We start from the raw sequence: 19753 nt of genomic DNA on the forward strand, positions 1-19753 counted from the left end.
CTTTGTATATATAGAATAAAAGTGAAAACTCTTGCCATATCAGACCAGTGTCATAGGTTAAACATCCCAAATGATATGTAGGTCTAGAGGAAGATACATTCCAGATCTCCCCCCCCCCCCATCTACAATTATTTTCCTCTGGTCTAATAACTGCTCTAATTTAAGGTGTGATTTTTCATTACAATTGAGAAAAATACCTACTACCAGTAAAAAGGACTGATATTATAAACTCAAATTCTGATGGGACTAAACTTTTACTGATTTGCATCTGTGACTTTGTGACCAAATTTTTTTAAGGACATTAACTTAATCATTTATATCAAACAAGTGACAATAATTTTCACATGGGTTTTAATTTAATGGATTTCTGAAACCAACAACAAAAGTCCAAAATCAATCACCATTTAAAATGTATGACTATACAGTATATACTTTTGAAACCTGATGTTTTTAAGTAAAACAGACCTCTTTTGCCTTCTCTGGTTCCGAAAGAAGAGCAGCTCCCATGCCTCCCTGTTAAAATACAAGTAAACAAATATTTATAAAATCATGAGAACAGAGAGATTAAATATAGTATACTGTATTGCTAGTTAATTAATGAATATGCATACCATATATATAGGAATAATCTGTCTCTTAAAATGAAAACAATAAAGACTGCCGCAAAGTAAAACTATTCTAACATTTTTCTCAGTCAACCATTACCCTTTTGCCTCATGATGAATATATACATTCCCTACATTCAAAGCTTCAACACCATGCAATGAATAAAGAAATCTAGACAAACCACCCCAACCATATTCCAAAAGGACACGATCTGATAAAGGCCAATTTTGGCCATCAAACTAGCAATAAATTAAAGTGTTCTAAGAGCATTTGTTACAGTTATGCCATGTCCACTATATATCAACTGCAACATATGCCATGTCCACTATATATCAACTGCAACATATGCCAATTTTCTGCCTAAAAAGGCCTGTGTTTAATTAAAAACTCAATTTTTACAATCTTCCCCATTTTTTGAAGTCCTCAAAAAGAAATAGTGCACTCAATAACATGTCAGTAGGATTATGCCAATTTTTTTTCTCCGTTTTCCCACCCCCACCCCTTCCCCTCATTATACTTATATACATCTGAAGCTCCACCACCAAAGAATTAATTTTTAAAACTCCAGACAGACCACCCCAACTATACCCCAAAGTCTTTGTCTTAAACATTTTAGAAGTAGATGTGTGACATGTTGCAGACCTGCCAACCCTGACAAGTCCGTCTCAGTAAAGATTGACCAGTTTTCAGTAAGGTGTAACAAAATATCAATAACTGCTATTGTAAAGCTGGAAAACGTAATTAAAAGTTTGACGCATTGACAATAACCTTATGTTCAACTGAAAAGTTTCTAAAGTATGCGTAGACTTTATTAACCACTATTACAGTTGCACAAACTCTAGTTCCAAACCCTATGCAGCTCAATGGCTTGTTGCTATCTCTCAACCTGACGTAATTCTTGAAAATTCTTTTCAATTTCACATGAGAATGGCAATCATATCTCCCACCACAAGACATACTCAAATTGGCATGTGATGTCCAATAAACCTGTGTCCTTTTCACAAGAATCTGAATACTCCTTTTTGATCTTCTGTGTTGATTATTAACACTTTTCTAGAATCTTATTCTCCCTTTCATCTTAAACATGAATCGATTTCTGGGCATCATGTTTAAAAATTCTATAATCAAGAGTTTGATCATGCAGATGCTTTGCATGAATGAATAGGTGCAGTTTAAAGCATCTGGGGTGCTGCTTTAAAGTTAGACTGGTTCCCTGACAAATTTCATTAATTCTAAGATGAAACCCAGATCCAAATAAAACAATAATGAACCAATTATCCTGATTTTTTGGCAACGATCGTTTTTTGTAGTTTTTGCCAGTATGCCAAAAGTCAGCATTTTAAGGGTAGTTTTTGTAAGACTAATGGCAAAATCGTAAGAGTTGGCATGTCTGCATGTTGTATGCAAGCATGCATGCATGTCCTAATAATCAACTATTTTCTTTTGAAATGTATGGGAGATAAGAACGTATGATATCAAACTACATATTTTTGAGGCAAACAGGCAAGGATTATTAATATTAAAGATAATCTTTATTACAATGTGTTATCTGAAACAGATCACCATGACAATATACTCAGTATTAACCTTATTAAAAATGAACAGAAACATGTGACTTTATACAGGCCTGTTTCATAAAAATATGCACATGTATGTTGGTCAGAGTCGACACTTTCAAATGTGTGTGCGAGTTTGGGATTTTTAATGTAGCTTTAACAATTTTAGTCATACTGCTATGATGTCTGCAATGTGGTATTTCATCATGATGTCTAGCATTGGGGCATCATGCCACAGACGTAATATCGACCAGTCCTAACACTAACCTCTTAATGCTGAACACCAAGCAAGGCAGCTGTTACGCCATTGTTATAAGTCTCTGGCATGACTTGGCCAGGGTTTGAACCTGTGACCTTCCACATCCAAGGTGGACACTCTAATCGCTTAGGCCACTGCATTAGCAGTAATTTAAACCTGTGTTGCTACTTGTGGATAATACTGTGATGAATATGCATTCATTAGTTAGGGAACTTCAGGTTACTGTTAACCATAATTGCCACATATAATTTGCAAGGTCTCTTCCTCTGGTACCATACGTCAATGGAAAAAGGCAAAACCAGAAATTCCAACAACCATATGTCAAATGAAGAGTTAGGGAAGGTGAATAATTCATTTTCAGTGACTTTCTGACTAAGCAAATAACTGGTACCTTTAAGAAAAAGATAAAACTATCGTAAAAATTGCATGAGAGGAAGAGCTGCATTAAAGGTAAAATGGACAGCATTAATGGCTAAATAGACAGCATCAACTGTAAATGGAGAGCCTTAAAGGTAAAATGGAAGTAAAATGGACAGCATTAATGGAAGTAAAATGGGCAGCACTAAAAGTAAAATGGAAGTAAAATGGACAACATTAATGGAAGTAAAATGGACAGCATCAATGGAACAAAAATGGACAGCATTAATGGAAGTAAAATGGGCAGCACTAAAGGTAAAATGGAAGTAAAATGGACAACATTAATGCAAGTAAAATGGACAGCATCAATGGAAGAAAAATGGACAGCATTAATGGTAAAATGGAAGTAAAACGACAACAGCAATGGTAAAATGGACACCATTTATTTATAGCATAAATAATTGCTTTGCTGTCAATACTCACTAATAAGCAGAGTCCAACTGCAAACAATATAGACCCTGATCTGCCACTGCATAATGTGCCAGCAGACCAGGATCTATGCTGTTTGTTTTACTGATTACTTCTAACAAACTGCTGAGATCCTAATCTGCAGATACATTATGTGAAAGTAGATCACAGTCTATGCAGTTTTGCAGTTGAACCTGACCAAAAAAAAAAGAGTGTATATGATAGTCAACTAAGTTGGCCCATGGTCTATATGAAGAAATTTCTAATAGCTGTAATGTATTAGCTAGTTAATTCATATTTTATTTCAAATTTCTAATAGCTGTAATGTATTAGCTAATTAATTCATATTTTATTTCAAAATTCTAACAGCTGTAATGTATTAGCTAATTAATTCATATTTTATTTCAAATTTCTAATAGCTGTAATGTATTAGCTAGTTAATTCATATTTTATTTCAAATTTCTAATAGCTGTAATGTATTAGCTAGTTAATTCATATTTTATTTCAAAGTTCTAATAGCTGTATTGTATTAGCTAGTTAATTCATATTTCAAATTTCTAATAGCTGTAATGTATTAGCTAGTTAATTCATATTTTATTTCAAATTTCTAATAGCTGTAATGTATTAGCTAGTTAATTCACATTTCAAATTTCTAATAGCTGTAATGTATTAGCTAGTTAATTCATATTTTATTTCAAATTTCTAATAGCTGTAATGTATTAGCTAGTTAATTCATATTTCAAATTTCTAATAGCTGTAATGTATTAGCTAGTTAATTCATATTTCAAATTTCTAATAGCTGTAATGTATTAGCTAGTTAATTCATATTTTATTTCAAATTTCTAACAGCTGTAATGTATTAGCTAATTAATTCATATTTTATTTCAAATTTCTAATAGCTGTAATGCATTAGCTAGTTAATTCATATTTTATTTCAAATTTCTAATAGCTGTAATGTATTAACTAGTTAATTCATATTTTATTTCAAATTTCTAATAGCTGTAATGTATTAGCTAGTTAATTCATATTTCAAATTTCTAACAGCTGTAATGTATTAGCTAGTTAATTCCTATTTTATTTCAAATTTCTAATAGCTGTAATGTATTAGATAGTTAATTCATATTTTATTTCAAATTTCTAATAGCTGTAATTTATTCATATTTTATTTCATAGACAGTATGGTCTACATAAAATATGTACCCCTTATCTTAAGCTTTAATTTCATTAAATGAAAGCTATTTTATACCATGCTAGAACCTTTATTTTACCTTGAGTGAGAATAGTTTAGGACAACCCATGTTGACATCAATGGCCGAAATGTCTTTTTCTCTGCAAGGAAATTACAATAAATATTCATTTCAAATGGTAAACATCATAATTATTTTTGAGAAAGACACACTGGTACATTGTCTTGATCGTTCTTGCTCTGAAAATCCCTAGTTATGAGAGATATTAGTAACATGTGCAGTGCATAGTGAAATCCTTAGTAATTAGAGTTAATTAGAGTTATTAGTAACATGTGCATTGCATACTGAAATCCTTAGTAATTAGAGTTATTAGTATCATGTGCATTGCATACTGAAATCCTTAGTAATTAGAGTTATTAGTATCATGTGCATTGCATACTGAAATCCTTAGTAATTTAAATTAGTGACATGTGCATTGCATACTGAAATCCTTAGTAATTAGAGTTAATTAGAGTTATTAGTGACATGTGCACTGCATATTGAAAATCCTTAGTAATTAGAATTATTAGTGACATGTGCATTGCATACTGAAATCCTCAGTAATTAGAGTTATTAGTGACATGTGCACTGCATACTGAAATCCTCAGTAATTAGAGTTATTAGTAACACATGCATTGCATACTGAAATCCTTAGTAATTAGAGTCATTAGTGACATGTGCATTGTATACTGAAATCTTAAGTAATTAAAGTTATTAGTGATGTGTGCACATCATACTGAAATCCTTTGTAATTAGAGTTATTAGTGGTGTATGCACTGCATAATGAAATCCTTAGTAATTAGTTTTATTGATGATGTGTGCACTGCATATTGAAATCCTTAGTAATTAGCATTATTAGTAATGTACTTATTGCATACTGAAATGCTTAGTAATTAGAGTTATTAGTAAGTGTGCATTGCATATTGCAATCCCCAGTAATTAAAGCTATTAGTGATGAGCACTGCATACTGAAATCCTTAGTAATTAAGAGTTATTAGTAAGTGTGCATTGCATATTGAAATCCTTAGTAATTAAAGCTATTAGTGCCATGTGCACTGCATATTGAAATCCTTAGTAATTAAAGCTATTAGTGACATGTGCATTGCATACTGAAATCCCTAGTAATTAGAGTTATTAGTGACATGTGCATTGCATATTGAAATCCCTAGTAATTAAAGCTATTAGTGACATGTGCAATGCATACTGAAATCCTTAGCAATTAGAGTTATTAGTAAGTGTGCATTGCATATTGAAATCCTTAGTAATTAAAGCTATTAGTGACACATGCATTGCATACTGAAATCCCTAGTAATTAGAGTTATTAGTGACCTGTGCATTGCATGCTGAATTCCCTAGTTACTTCTAAGTAATTAGTTATTAGTCATGTGTGCATTGATTTTGCCCCACTTACTACAGTATGTTATGCAGGACTTTAAAAACTTAAACTTGTGTTGGGAAAGTAAAGTTAGAAGAAATGTCAATCAGGGGACATAATTCTTTTCTATGATGCCATAGAATGCTGAATATCAAACTCATTTAAGGAAGTGAGATACATGACAGCTTTGCTTGAAATCCAACATTTTGTAACAAAATTATGCTGCTGAAAACAAAGGAGAATGGGCAATCAAAGGACATAAATGTTTTACATTTTCAAATGAAATACCAGAAATTTAACTCATTCAGAGTCTAATCCAAATAAAGATGCATGCCAAATTTGACTGAAATCCAAATTAATGCTGCATATAAAATCAAACTCAGTAAAATGGGTAATAAATGATCACAGTGCCTGTAAATGATTCTATAGAAAGATGGAAATTAAACTCATTCAAGATCAATATAAAACCACATACCATCTCTGCTTGAACCCCACCCCACCCCCCAAAAAAACTTAGAAAAGTTATGCCGGTGGAAACCAAAGTCAGGAGGAAAGACAATCAAGGACATAACTCCTAAATGATGCTACTGAACACCTGAAATCGTGTTAATTCAATGCTGCATCAATAAAAAGCCTCTGACGAAATATGACTGAAATCCAAAAGCCATGTTGCATAAAATGAGGAAAAATGGAGGTTCTTAGTAATGATAGGATTCCTACTACTGCCTTCAAGAAGAATGAGAATCCAGCTATGAAAATGAATGAAACCAGTAGCTGTGAAACCAAACAAAGAGAAAGAATAAGGTAAAATAAAAAAATAATGTATTGAGAATGTTAATGCATTAACTTGTACCAGAATTGTTAATCTTGGTCACCACCAAGTAATTTTAAAAACAAAATTACAAAAAATCCAACGAAATATAGTTAACCTCATCCAAAGGTCAAAGGTTGGCATGACATGTTTGATTCCAACACTTGATAACATCATCAGCAGTTATTATGGACAAAAACAAAATGATAAACCTGTCATTTATATTATCTGCTCTTATCTAAAACCTAAAATGTTTCTTTACAAAACAATATTGCAATATTGGAATTCATTTGGAACACCATTAGAATTCAGTTGGAATACTCTGTTGGACTTGTGATAGAACTTTTAGGGCTATTTGGGATTTAATTCACAATAATGTATGTTCTTTTTAAATTCCCAATTTATATTCAATGTAAATAAATTATTTGTTTAATTTTACTAAACTTGGTTTTCGATCTTTACTGTGACTTAGTTTAAAACAGTAGAGTCATAACACATCATATTATATCTATACCAAATCTAGTTACCAATGCTAAATTGTGAATCATTTAATATATAAAATATCTAGAATCAGCAATTTGTTTATCAGTATGGTTCCCATGATCACACTCTTTTTGATCTGACTTAAACACTATCTTATCATTTACAAAAAAAATTCTAAGTGAACTTAAGACTAAATGAGACCTCATGGGAAATATAATTGCCCACTAAGTAGTTCACTGTGAAAACAAGTTGGGCTTTTCAAATCTGATTAGGTTTGACCTCACCGCTGGCAAGCTGCAAGGGAGGCAAATCTGCCTGTTATATGTTTTGATATCTAATGTGTGTAACACTGTTTACCCGAAAATGCTGTCCACTGTCTGCATGTATAGAAGGTTTTTCATCGGGGATTTATAGAAATGTTCATTATGAAACAGTATCTTCAATATATATGAATCCCCAGGGCAAGGTACAATCAGGCCCAGCAAAACAAAAACACACCTCCCTCCCACAGCTCTCTCATTAATGCAACTGACCCTGCATGAACAGAACTTACTCTCTTTCTCTTTCCTCTACTTCCTGCATCTTCATAAAACTTGTCTAGGATATCCATCTTTTTACATCTGTCTGGATGCTTACAATTAAACTTGTCTAGGGTATCCATCTTTTTACATCTGTCTGGATGCTTACAATTAAACTAGTCTAGGATATCCATCTTTTACATCTGTCTGGATGCTTACAATAAAACTAGTCTAGGAGATCCATCTTTTTACATCTGTCTTCATAAAACTGTCTAGGATATCCATCTTTTTACACCTGTCGTCATAAAAGTCTAGGATATCCATATTTTTACATCTGTCTGGATGCTTACAATTAAACTAGTCTAGGATATCCATATTTTTATATCTGTCTGGATGCTTACAATTAAACTAGTCTAGGATATCCATCTTTTTACATCTGTCTGGATGCTTACAATTAAACTTGTCTAGGATATCCATATTTTTACATCTGTCTGGATGCTTACCATTAAACTTGCCTAGGATATCTATCTTTTACATCTGTCTGGATGTTTAGAATTAAACTAGTCTAGGATATCCATATATTTACATCTGTCTGGATGCTTACAATTAAACTAGTCTAGGATATTCATATTTTTACATCTGTCTGGATGCTTACAATTAAACTTGTCTAGGATATCCATCTTTTTACATCTGTCTGGATGCTTACAATTAAACCAGTCTAGGATATCCATCTTTTTACATCTGTCTGGATGCTTACAATTAAACTAGTCTAGGATATCCATCTTTTTACATCTGTCTGGATGCTTAGAATTAAACTAGTCTAGGATATTCATCGTTTTTTGCATCTGTCTGGATGCTTACAATTAAACTAGTCTAGGATATCCATCTTTCTACATCTGTCTGGACGCTTACAATAAAACTAGTCCAGGATATCCATCTTTTTAAATCTGTCTTCATAAAACTAGTCAAGGATATCCATCTTTTTACAGCTGTCATCATAAAACTAGTCTAGGATATCCATCTTTTCACATCTGTCATCATAAAACTAGTCTAGGATATCCATATTTTTACATCTGTCATCATAAAACTAGTCTAGGATATCCATATTTTTACATCTGTCTGGATGCTTACAATTAAACTAGTTCTTTACCCCCATTTTTCTGAAACTCCGAATCATGTCATCCTAAAAGCTTGCATAAAGCAGTAAAGATAACATTTACCTAGCACCTAGTAAAAATTATACAAGTAATTGTCTTTAGATTGTGCTAAACTGAGGTATAAAGCCTAAAAACTATTTATAAAACTTGAGTTTTTATAAATTTTCCAGCCATTTATATTCTAGCTATGTTTAGTGGGTGAGAATAGTCTCTTTTTGTATACTTACATTTTCATAGCTGCTGCAACAGCCCTTTTAGGGTCAGATGTACCCTGAAGTAGTAAATTACATGAAAATTAAATAAATCATGATTTAATTTGCACTTTGACAAAACATTTTAGACAAAGTTTGACAATTTGTTTATGTAACTGTTAAAATGTATGACTGAATACTTACATTTTTTACCTTATGTCATGACAATAAATAAGACTTAGGCTTCAACTAACGTTATCTCCCTTGAATAGTCACATTTTACTGGCCAGTTTTGTTGCACCTTGAATCATTTACATCATGAATGTGTTTCCTCTCATTAACAGCTTCAGTAAAGTGCCAAATTAGTCATCCCATATCTGGCTAGTTAAAGGAGGTATATATCTTCATTTGGGTAAACAAACATTAAACCTGACCTTCTAATCAATAGATTCCAAATATATTCATAATAATTTTGAAATGTTAGATTGCAATGACTGAAGAATGATAATGTCATTTTTTTCAATAATTCAAGCCTCCAGTCCATGATACAGTACTGATCTCTATTGATTTACCAGCAATTGATGCAATGACAATATAGTGATCAATTATTATTCTACATCAAAATTACGTAGCAAGATGACAATTCGTATTTGGCTAAATGATAACAAATGTAAGCCAAGTTATATTATAATGGATACATTTTTTTCTTTAATCTGCATATGACACCTGGTAATTAAATATTGCACATGGAGCACCACAAACTCCATGGAGTTTTAAGGTCGTAAGCATAAGTGAATAATTCTTTCATTTTCTGGCTTCTAAAATGTCACCAAACAAGCAGTTATAGAGCAATGTTTATTTTAACATGAAAATTCAAGATCAAGATGAAAATTATTGAATAGAGTCATTGATACCATCTCTCACAAAGTTTGGATATGAAACTAATTAGGAATTATGCAAAAACTAATTCTTCTGTAATAATGTCTATTTTTTGGTAAAAAAAATTGGTTGTGACAAGCATAAATTTTGAAGAAACATTCACTCATCTTGCTTCCTGTCATAAACAGGTATCACCATGTTATCTGTGGCACTCTATGGGATGTCAAGAGCATTACAAAGGAAATGAAGTCCAGAGTAGCTGTTGCAGTACCAAAATATGGACAATATTTCTACATTATCTAGACAGAATGAACAATATTTCTACATTATCTAGACAGTATGAACAATATTTCTACATTATCTAGACAGTATGAACAATATTTCTACATTATCTAGACAGTATTGATAATATTTCTCCATTATTTTGTATGTACGGACAATATCTATACATTATTTTGTATGTATGGACAATATCTATACATTATTTTGTATGTATGGACATTATCTATACATTATTTTGTATGTACGGACAATATCTATACATTATTTTGTATGTATGGACAATATCTATACATTATTTTGTATGTACGGACAATATCTATACATTATTTTGTATGTACGGACAATATCTATACATTATTTTGTTGTTGTTGTTGTTGTTGTGGGGTTTAACGCCATTTTTCAGCACGATAGGCTATACATGTCGGCCAGTATTAATGGTGGAGGAAGAACCCGGAAAACCCCGGAAAGAACCACCGACCCACGAGAAGCTACTGGCAAGCTTTCTCACATGCCCAATTGGCTGAATCTTAGACTCGAACCGCCGCAGACAGAGGTGAGATGGCAGCGATCCGTAACGAAGAGCGCTTTAGACCACTCGGCCACTCGGGACCCCACATTATTTTGTATGTATGGACAATATCTATACATTATTTTGTATGTATGGACAATATCTATACATTATTTTGTATGTATGGACAATATCTATACATTATTTTGTATGTATGAACAATATCTATACATTATTTTGTATGTACGGACAATATCTATACATTATTTTGTATGTATGGACAATATCTATACATTATTTTGTATGTACGGACAATATCTATACATTATTTTGTATGTATGGACAATATCTATACATTATTTTGTATGTATGGACAATATCTATACATTATTTTGTATGTATGGACAATATCTATACATTATTTTGTATGTATGAACAATATCTATACATTATTTTGTATGTATGGACAATATCTATACATCATTTTGTATGTATGGACAATATCTATACATCATTTTGTATGTATGGACAATATCTATACATCATTTTGTATGTACAGACAATATCTATACATCATTTTGTATGTACGGACAATATCTATACATTATTTTGTATGTATGGACAATATCTATACCTTATTTTGTATGTATGGACAATATCTATACGTTATTTTGTATGTATGGACAATATCTATACATTATTTTGTATGTATGAACAATATCTATACATTATTTTGTATGTATGGACAATATCTATACATTATTTTGTATGTACCGACAATATCTATACATTATTTTGTATGTATGGACAATATCTACACATTATTTTGTATGTATGGACAATATCTATACATTATTTTGTATGTATGAACAATATCTATACATTATTTTGTATGTATGGACAATATCTATACATTATTTTGTATGTATGGACAATATCTATACATTATTTTGTATGTATGGACAATATCTATACATTATTTTGTATGTATGGACAATATCTATACATTATTTTGTATGTATGGACAATATCTATACATTATTTTGTATGTATGGACAATATCTATACATTATTTTGTATGTATGGACAATATCTATACATTATTTTGTATGTATGGACAATATCTATATATTATTTTGTATCTATACATTATTTTGTATGTACGGACAATATCTATACATTATTTTGTATGTATGGACAATATCTATACATTATTTTGTATGTACGGACAATATCTATACATTATTTTGTATGTATGGACAATATCTATACATTATTTTGTATGTATGGACAATACCTATACATTATTTTGTATGTATGGACAATATCTATATATTATTTTGTATGTATGGACAATATCTATACATTATTTTGTATGTATGGACAATATCTATACATTATTTTGTATGTATGGACAATATCTATACATTATTTTGTATGTATGGACAATATCTATACATTATTTTGTATGTATGGACAATATCTATACATTATTTTGTATGTATGGACAATATCTATACATTATTTTGTATGTATGGACAATATCTATACATTATTTTGTATGTATGGACAATATCTATACATTATTTTGTATGTACGGACAATATCTATACATTATTTAGACATGTACGGACAATATCTATACATTATTTAGACAATAAGGTTAATAAGACTATATTATCTAGACAATATGGACATCTCCACATTATCTAGGGATTTGAACAATATCCCTATATCATCTAGACAATCTGAGCAGTATTTTTCCATTATAGACAGTATATTTGAACATTTATTATATGACTTTGAAAGATATGTACTTTTATAAATTCTTCCAATTAATATGCAAATTTTTCAAGTGTAGTGACAACATACACCCATCAAAAAAATCACTCATTAGTGTGGAGAAGAATCAGTCTTTCAGTGGGAATCATTAAATTACAGCATATTTTTCTGTGCCAACCCGAGAGATATAAATTTTGCTAATATAAGCGGCATAAAAGCATAATAGGTATAATCTAGTAATATTAGTATCCTTACCTCAATGACATCATAGCTAATACATGTATAGTACATGCCGTAATTACAGTACACTGTTAAACCAACAAGTAGATCTCATGCCTTTCTTCTAATATTACTGGAGTGATCCACTACCAGCAATTTCAGAAAAAAGTGGAGATCTACTTGCTGGTCTAATGAAAAGTGTACATTTATTTACTGCTAACCTGGATCTGCAGGTCAAAATATTTGGCAGAAAATGGACAAAATCCATATGGATTAGAACCAAAATGCAAACACAACACATACTGACAAATTATCCATATTTAACACTTTCTTTAACTAGTCTACATGTCTAAATTTTGCCGAAAGATTCCAGATATCATGATATCTCTAGTACTGCTGCTCAGTGTTGCCTGTTCAAAGTCCTCAAATTGTTCAATGGGTATGACAAAGTGCTCAATCCGAGTTCTGTATTGTTCTCATATTCTTCTTTACAAATTAGTAGCATGGTGTTGATTTGTCCTTTTCGAAAGAAAACATTATCTCTATGTTGGCAGGGGAGATAATGCCAAAGATCATACCATATTACTTTCAATAAATATACAGGTAATTATGTGATTTTATCTAAATTTCAGTGAGAAAAGTGAGATTTTTGGTGGTAGCCTTCAAGTAAGACTATAAATGAAAACATAAACCATGAAAATTTAGCCATAAAAGACTTATTCATATACATTTCTTTTGATCTGATAATATACCAATTTACCAATGAACTTGGCAGACAAGTTAATTTTTTGCCATTTTCACAGTAGTAGATATCCCTTTGCAACAGCCACAGCCATACATGTAACTCATGATATCTCTGTAACTCATGATATCTCTAGTACTGCTGCTGATTGTTGCCTGTACAAAGTCACATGTATCCAGTAAATACTAGGCAGTCATAACAAAGTCACATGTACCCAGTAAATACTAAGCAGTCATAACAAAGTCACATGTACCCAGTAAATACTAGGCAGCCATAACAAAGTCACATGTATCCAGTAAATACTAGGCAGTCATAACAAAGTCACATGTACCCAGTAAATACTAGGCAGTCATAACAAAGTCACATGTACCCAGTAAATACTAGGCAGTCATAACAAAGTCACATGTACCCAGTAAATACTAGGCAGTCATAACAAAGTCACATGTATCCAGTAAATACTAGGCAGTCATAACAAAGTCACATGCACCCAGTAAATACTGGGCAGTCATAACAAAGTCACATGAATCCAGTAAATACTAGGCAGTCATAACAAAGTCACATGTACCCAGTAAATACTAGGCAGTCATAACAAAGTCACATGTATCCAGTAAATACTAGGCAGTCATAACAAAGTCACATGTACCCAGTAAATACTAGGCAGTCATAACAAAGTCACATGTACCCAGTAAATGTTAGGCACTCATAACAAAGTCACATGTATCCAGTAAATACTAGGTAGTCATAACAAAGTCACATGTACCCAGTAAATGTTAGGCACTCATAACAAAGTCACATGTACCCAGTAAATACTAGGCAGTCATAACAAAGTCACATGTATCCAGTAAATACTAGGCAGTCATAACAAAGTCACATGTACCCAATAAATGCTAGGCAGTCATAACAAAGTCACATGTATCCAGTAAATGCTAGGCAGTCATAACAAAGTCACATGTATCCAGTAAATACTAGGCAGTCATAACAAAGTCACATGTACCCAGTAAATACTAGGCAGTCATAACAAAGTCACATGTACCCAGTAAATACTAGGCAGTCATAACAAAGTCACATGTACCCAGTAAATACTAGGCAGTCATAACAAAGTCACATGTACCCAGTAAATACTAGGCAGTCATAACAAAGTCACATGTACCCAGTAAATACTAGGCAGTCATAACAAAGTCACATGTATCCAGTAAATACTAGGCAGTCATAACAAAGTCACATGTATCCAGTAAATACTTGGCAGTCATAACAAAGTCACATGTATCCAGTAAATACTAGGCAGTCATAACAAAGTCACATGTACCCAGTAAATACTAGGCAGTCATAACAAAGTCACATGTACCCAGTAAATACTAGGCAGTCATAACAAAGTCACATGTACCCAGTAAATACTAGGCAGTCATGTGTGTGTGTTCTAGGCAGTCATAACAAGCTACATACATACTGGGATTGAAACAATTGGCAATTTATCATGTAAAATCGGGGGATGAGCCATTACAGCAGGGACAATAACTGGCAGATAGAAAGATAAGATGTTTACTTACTAACTGGAACACAAGTTTGTCCCTTTCTTTGGGGTGAGTTCTGAAGACGATGGTTTCATCTGACAGCACATAGTCAATAGTTCCAAGTAAATCTGAAAATAACATGGTAATCATAACATACTTTCCATTCGCAATCTTCAAATTTATGATTTTTAACAAGGCAGCATTGTCCAAGAAACTGAGTTCAATGCAAATCACTGGAGCATGAAATACTAGTCACAGTGACCAAATTGTATATGAATGGTCAAAATAACAATACACAATATTGTCAAACTTAGCTAAATGCAAAATTTAATGCAAATCACCAAATTGTGAAATATTAATCACAGTATCCTATCTGAATGGCGCATTACAACTCCGTCAACATATCAAATAACCAGACATTGTATTCAAGGAATCTGAAAAAGTGAGCTAAATGCAAACCCTAAGTATTGATTCTCAACAGTTAGAGAGATACAAACACTGTCTCTTTACTTCGCTTAGCAATTCAGCCAAAAATTATACCTGCACAGAATTATTTTCTAATTTATGCTTATTGGAAGAATATGTAAAAACTACAGAACTGCAAATCACTTCAATTAATAGTACAAAACACCTGACAGTATGCTATGTAGCATAAAACACCTGACAGTATGCTATGTAGTACAAAACACCTGACAGTATGCTATGTAGTACAAAACACCTGACAGTATGCTATGTAGTTTAAAAGTAAGGTACAAACTCAAGGTAAAATATGTCGTAACAATTGTCACCATAAAATAAGCAAAGATGCTTTAGGGAAAACTGAATATTCACATTAATTGGTCACTACACGGGTCAAGGAACAGCTTCCTTCACATATTTCAAAGCAGAAAATGATACATTATGATTGAATAAAATTAACACAATTTTAAGAAGGTATCTATACAGCTTTAGCCCAATTCTTTTGCAATAAATAAAATTAATATATTGAGCTGTTGAAATTTGTAATTATGTATTACATTAATCATTAAAAAGAAAATGAACAAAGCTAAAATCATAACTATACATTTACCACTGCACTCCTCTCAGTAGCTTAGCAACTTTGGAAGAATAATCATGCTACCACAATGTGAACAAATCTGCATCACACAAAATTTTGACAGTATATTCTGCATTCTTGTCTCAACAATGGCTTTTGAGCTGAATGTGAAGATTTTGCCTAATACTGTACATAGGGAAGAAAGTAAATAATTTTTTGACTTGCAGAGATAGAGCACATGGATGATAACATTACAGGGTGGCATGTGATAAACAACACAATATACCCATCATGTCATAATAAGGTGCATCTGAACCACCAAACACAGTCTGGTTGTTTATTCCTCACTTTTTAGCGGATTTCAAGCTACGATTACAGAAATAAGGTAGGAACCAGTCAATATGAATCAATGCAATGGGAAATGGACTAAGGTTTAGATGGCTCATGAGTCAAAACAGCAATATATTCTAAAAGAGTGTCAGCCAATAAGATTATGATTCAGATTAATACAAGGATGGATACAATTTTATGATGATATATCACTCCATGTAGTAAATGAACAATTATCTCCATCCAGACGCAGAAAGGAGAAAACAAAAGATAGAAAAGTTACCATTTTCTATCCTCTTGGCACTCAGGATCTTAAAGTCTATAATTTCCTGTTTAAAGACAAAAATTATAAAAATAAATAAAAAATATAAACAGAACATCGTGAGGTCCAATATTACTCAACACTGCTGACACAATTAGTTAAAAATTGAGATCTAAAAAATATTCAACATTAAACAGCATGCAACATTCCCATGCTATAAAAAAACTTCATTATAACACCACTCATTATAAGGTATGTTCATTGATCTTTTCTATCAAGTGACAGTAAAATTACATGTTTCATGTACTTTATTATAAGGCAGTCTCACTATAGGGTGGCGTACTATATGGTTCAGTATTTTAATGAGGGAGTACTGTTTCATGTACTTTATTATAAGGCAGTCTCACTATAGGGTGGCATACTATATGGTTCAGTATTTTAATGAGGGAGTACTGTTTCATGTACTTTATTATAAGGCAGTCTCACTATAGGGTGACGTACTATATGGTTCAGTATTTTAATGAGGGAGTACTGTTTCATGTACTTTATTATAAGGCAGTCTCACTATAGGGTGACGTACTATATGGTTCAGTATTTTAATGAGGGAGTACTGTTTCATGTACTTTATTATAAGGCAGTCTCACTATAGGGTGACGTACTATATGGTTCAGTATTTTAATGAGGGAGTACTGTTTCATGTACTTTATTATAAGGCAGTCTCACTATAGGGTGGCATACTATATGGTTCAGTATTTTAATGAGGGAGTACTGTTTCATGTACTTTATTATAAGGCAGTCTCACTATAGGGTGACGTACTATATGGTTCAGTATTTTAATGAGAGAGTACTGTTTCATGTACTTTATTATAAGGCAGTCTCACTATAGGGTGACGTACTATATGGTTCAGTATTTTAATGAGGGAGTACTGTTTCATGTACTTTATTATAAGGCAGTCTCACTATAGGGTGGCATACTATATGGTTCAGTATTTTAATGAGGGAGTACTGTTTCATGTACTTCTCAACTCTAATTCATGTCTGGTGCATAATTTCACCTAGTTAAATATATAGTGAAACCCCTCAAAACCAAAAACACCTGGTACTCCCCACCCAGAAATTCAGTGTTTAGAGGTTTTTGGTTTAATGAAGTTTTCGTTGATGTAAAAAAAATTGTCTTTTTCAGAGTGCTTATGTGATGAAAAAGAGAAAGATTATACATTATTGGGCCCAAGACAGGAGTATTTTTGGTCCTAGCTTGGCTAAACCATTGCCACATAAGATCATTCAGTTTGTCAAATATGCAGGCATTACTGAAATGATGCTTGTTGGCATCACTGTTGTTTTCAAATGCATTGCTGCAGAATCCCATTTCCTTTTAAACATGTGAAATAATAGAAGTTCCTAGGTTGATTTATTTCCCTTAATTTCTTCAGTGTAGGTTTTATCACAGATTTATACTCAATGATCAAGACTAAATCGTATCCAAGGAGGAAAGTTCAATCTTATGACACTTAGCTGGTTATTCTGACATCTTGATACGTGAGTCAAAACAAATCAGTCACAGCTACTTAAATACATCGATGGAATGATTTTGCTCCACTGAAAAGCAAGATCACATGCTTGGTTAATAAATCATCATATTTAATATAAAAAAATTATTTAAAAAATGCTCTATAAATTTTCTATACAAATGAATAGCATCCATCATAATTAGATAATAAGCAGAAATAATCTTATATGGCAAGACTACTAGATTTAGTTATTAATAATGTGCCTTAAAAGCTGCTGGTGCAAATTTCAAATGTTTTTTTTTTCTAACCTTGTATGCCTTGGGATATTTTCTGCTTATGTGTCTCACTGACAAGACTAGTACAATTTTTGCTAACCGTAATTTATCTATTCCAGCATGCATATGTCAGGAATTTAGCAATTAAAATACATATTTTCGTTTTAAGTGAGTTTCAGTTTCATGGGGTTTTTTTTAAAGTGTCAAACTGAAATTTGGTTTTTGGAGTCAAATGATTTTGGTTTTCTTGGACAAAAAACTATGATATTTAAGGTGAATTATCAAACTTGAAAAATATTCTGATCCAGATGAGATTCTGGTATACTAAGGTGTCAGTTTTAGAGAGTCTTAATACATCTTTCTATTCTATGTTACTATGACAACTACTGTATACACACACTTATAAGTCAGATCAAATCTGGTACGAGTCCATGCAGTCTGTGAGGAGTAATCAGCAGAACAAAAACACAGACCCAGATCTATCAGCATATTATGTGACAGCACATCAAGGTCTATGTTGTTTGCAGCTGGACCCAACTTATCAGCAAGTACATATGGCATACTGTGACGTCTTATCAAAGGACAATTCTGTATGACATGCCTGTGAAATGAATCCCAATCATATGGTGATCATAGTGATTAGGAAAGAGCATTGTACACTGTAGCCATGATCATTACTGGAAGTAGTAGGACCATATTTAATCTTTTATAAGTTGTGTCCAACTGTAAACAACAGACCCTGATCTGTCCAAGGGATCAAACTGCAGAGACTCAGATCCACCAGCACATTATGCAAGGGTGTGTGAAGTTTGCAGATAGACTCAATCTATATAGGAGTATATACAGTAGCTGTAGTAGTAAAGATATCTAGGGTGCAAGCTAGGCTGTAAAGCAAGCCATCTGCAGCCTTTAGTCACTTCAGACAATCTCTCTATTCTGTGTATAAGTAGTACCTGGTATATATTTATGACGACAATGATGACAGTCAAAAGTTACACTGGTTTGTAAGTGCTTGAATCCTATCAAGCAGATTCTCTTCCCAATAATAACTATCGTAATTACAATAATAATGGAAACGCTAATATCAAGGTACCTTACTCAATAATAACTATTATAATTACAATAATGATGGAAACGCTAATATTTTGGCTCTAATACCAATTTGATAATTTAACCTCAAATGCAGAGTGTTTTGTAAAACACACACCAACACACTCACCTTTGTTCCACCACTATCTCAAACTCTGTGCCCATAGTGTCATGTACAAGTGGGGTAAGTAGGACAGTTTTTGTTACATATGTAAAGTCATCTTTTTATGGTGGGGATCTCAACAGAACCTAGGGCTAAGTTATTAGGAGTAAGAACAGACCCAAAATCCATGATCAGCTGCATGCTTCAATTTTTCTCT

The 19753-nt window shown here is 32.3% G+C and overlaps 1 protein-coding gene across 4 annotated transcripts in view; it reads right to left on the bottom strand.

Moving 5' to 3' along the window:
- Window positions 1–19753, bottom strand: part of LOC149779955 (tRNA-dihydrouridine(20) synthase [NAD(P)+]-like) — a 77456-nt gene that overhangs the window by 52614 nt on the left and 5089 nt on the right. For all 4 annotated transcript variants that reach the window (XM_089936661.1, XM_089936662.1, XM_089936663.1 and 1 more), the window contains 5 exons: window positions 16580–16625; window positions 14967–15058; window positions 9044–9087; window positions 4515–4575; window positions 466–513 (listed from right to left, as the gene is read on the bottom strand). In XM_089936661.1, the coding sequence (XP_089792787.1) occupies window positions 466–513; window positions 4515–4575; window positions 9044–9087; window positions 14967–15058; window positions 16580–16625 (291 nt within the window). The remainder of the gene's footprint in view (window positions 1–465; window positions 514–4514; window positions 4576–9043; window positions 9088–14966; window positions 15059–16579; window positions 16626–19753) is intronic.

This window comes from Sinohyriopsis cumingii, chromosome 16 (assembly GCF_028554795.1).
Source record: "Sinohyriopsis cumingii isolate HCF-2022 chromosome 16, ASM2855479v2, whole genome shotgun sequence".
Classification (NCBI taxonomy): Eukaryota; Metazoa; Mollusca; class Bivalvia; order Unionida; family Unionidae; genus Sinohyriopsis; species Sinohyriopsis cumingii.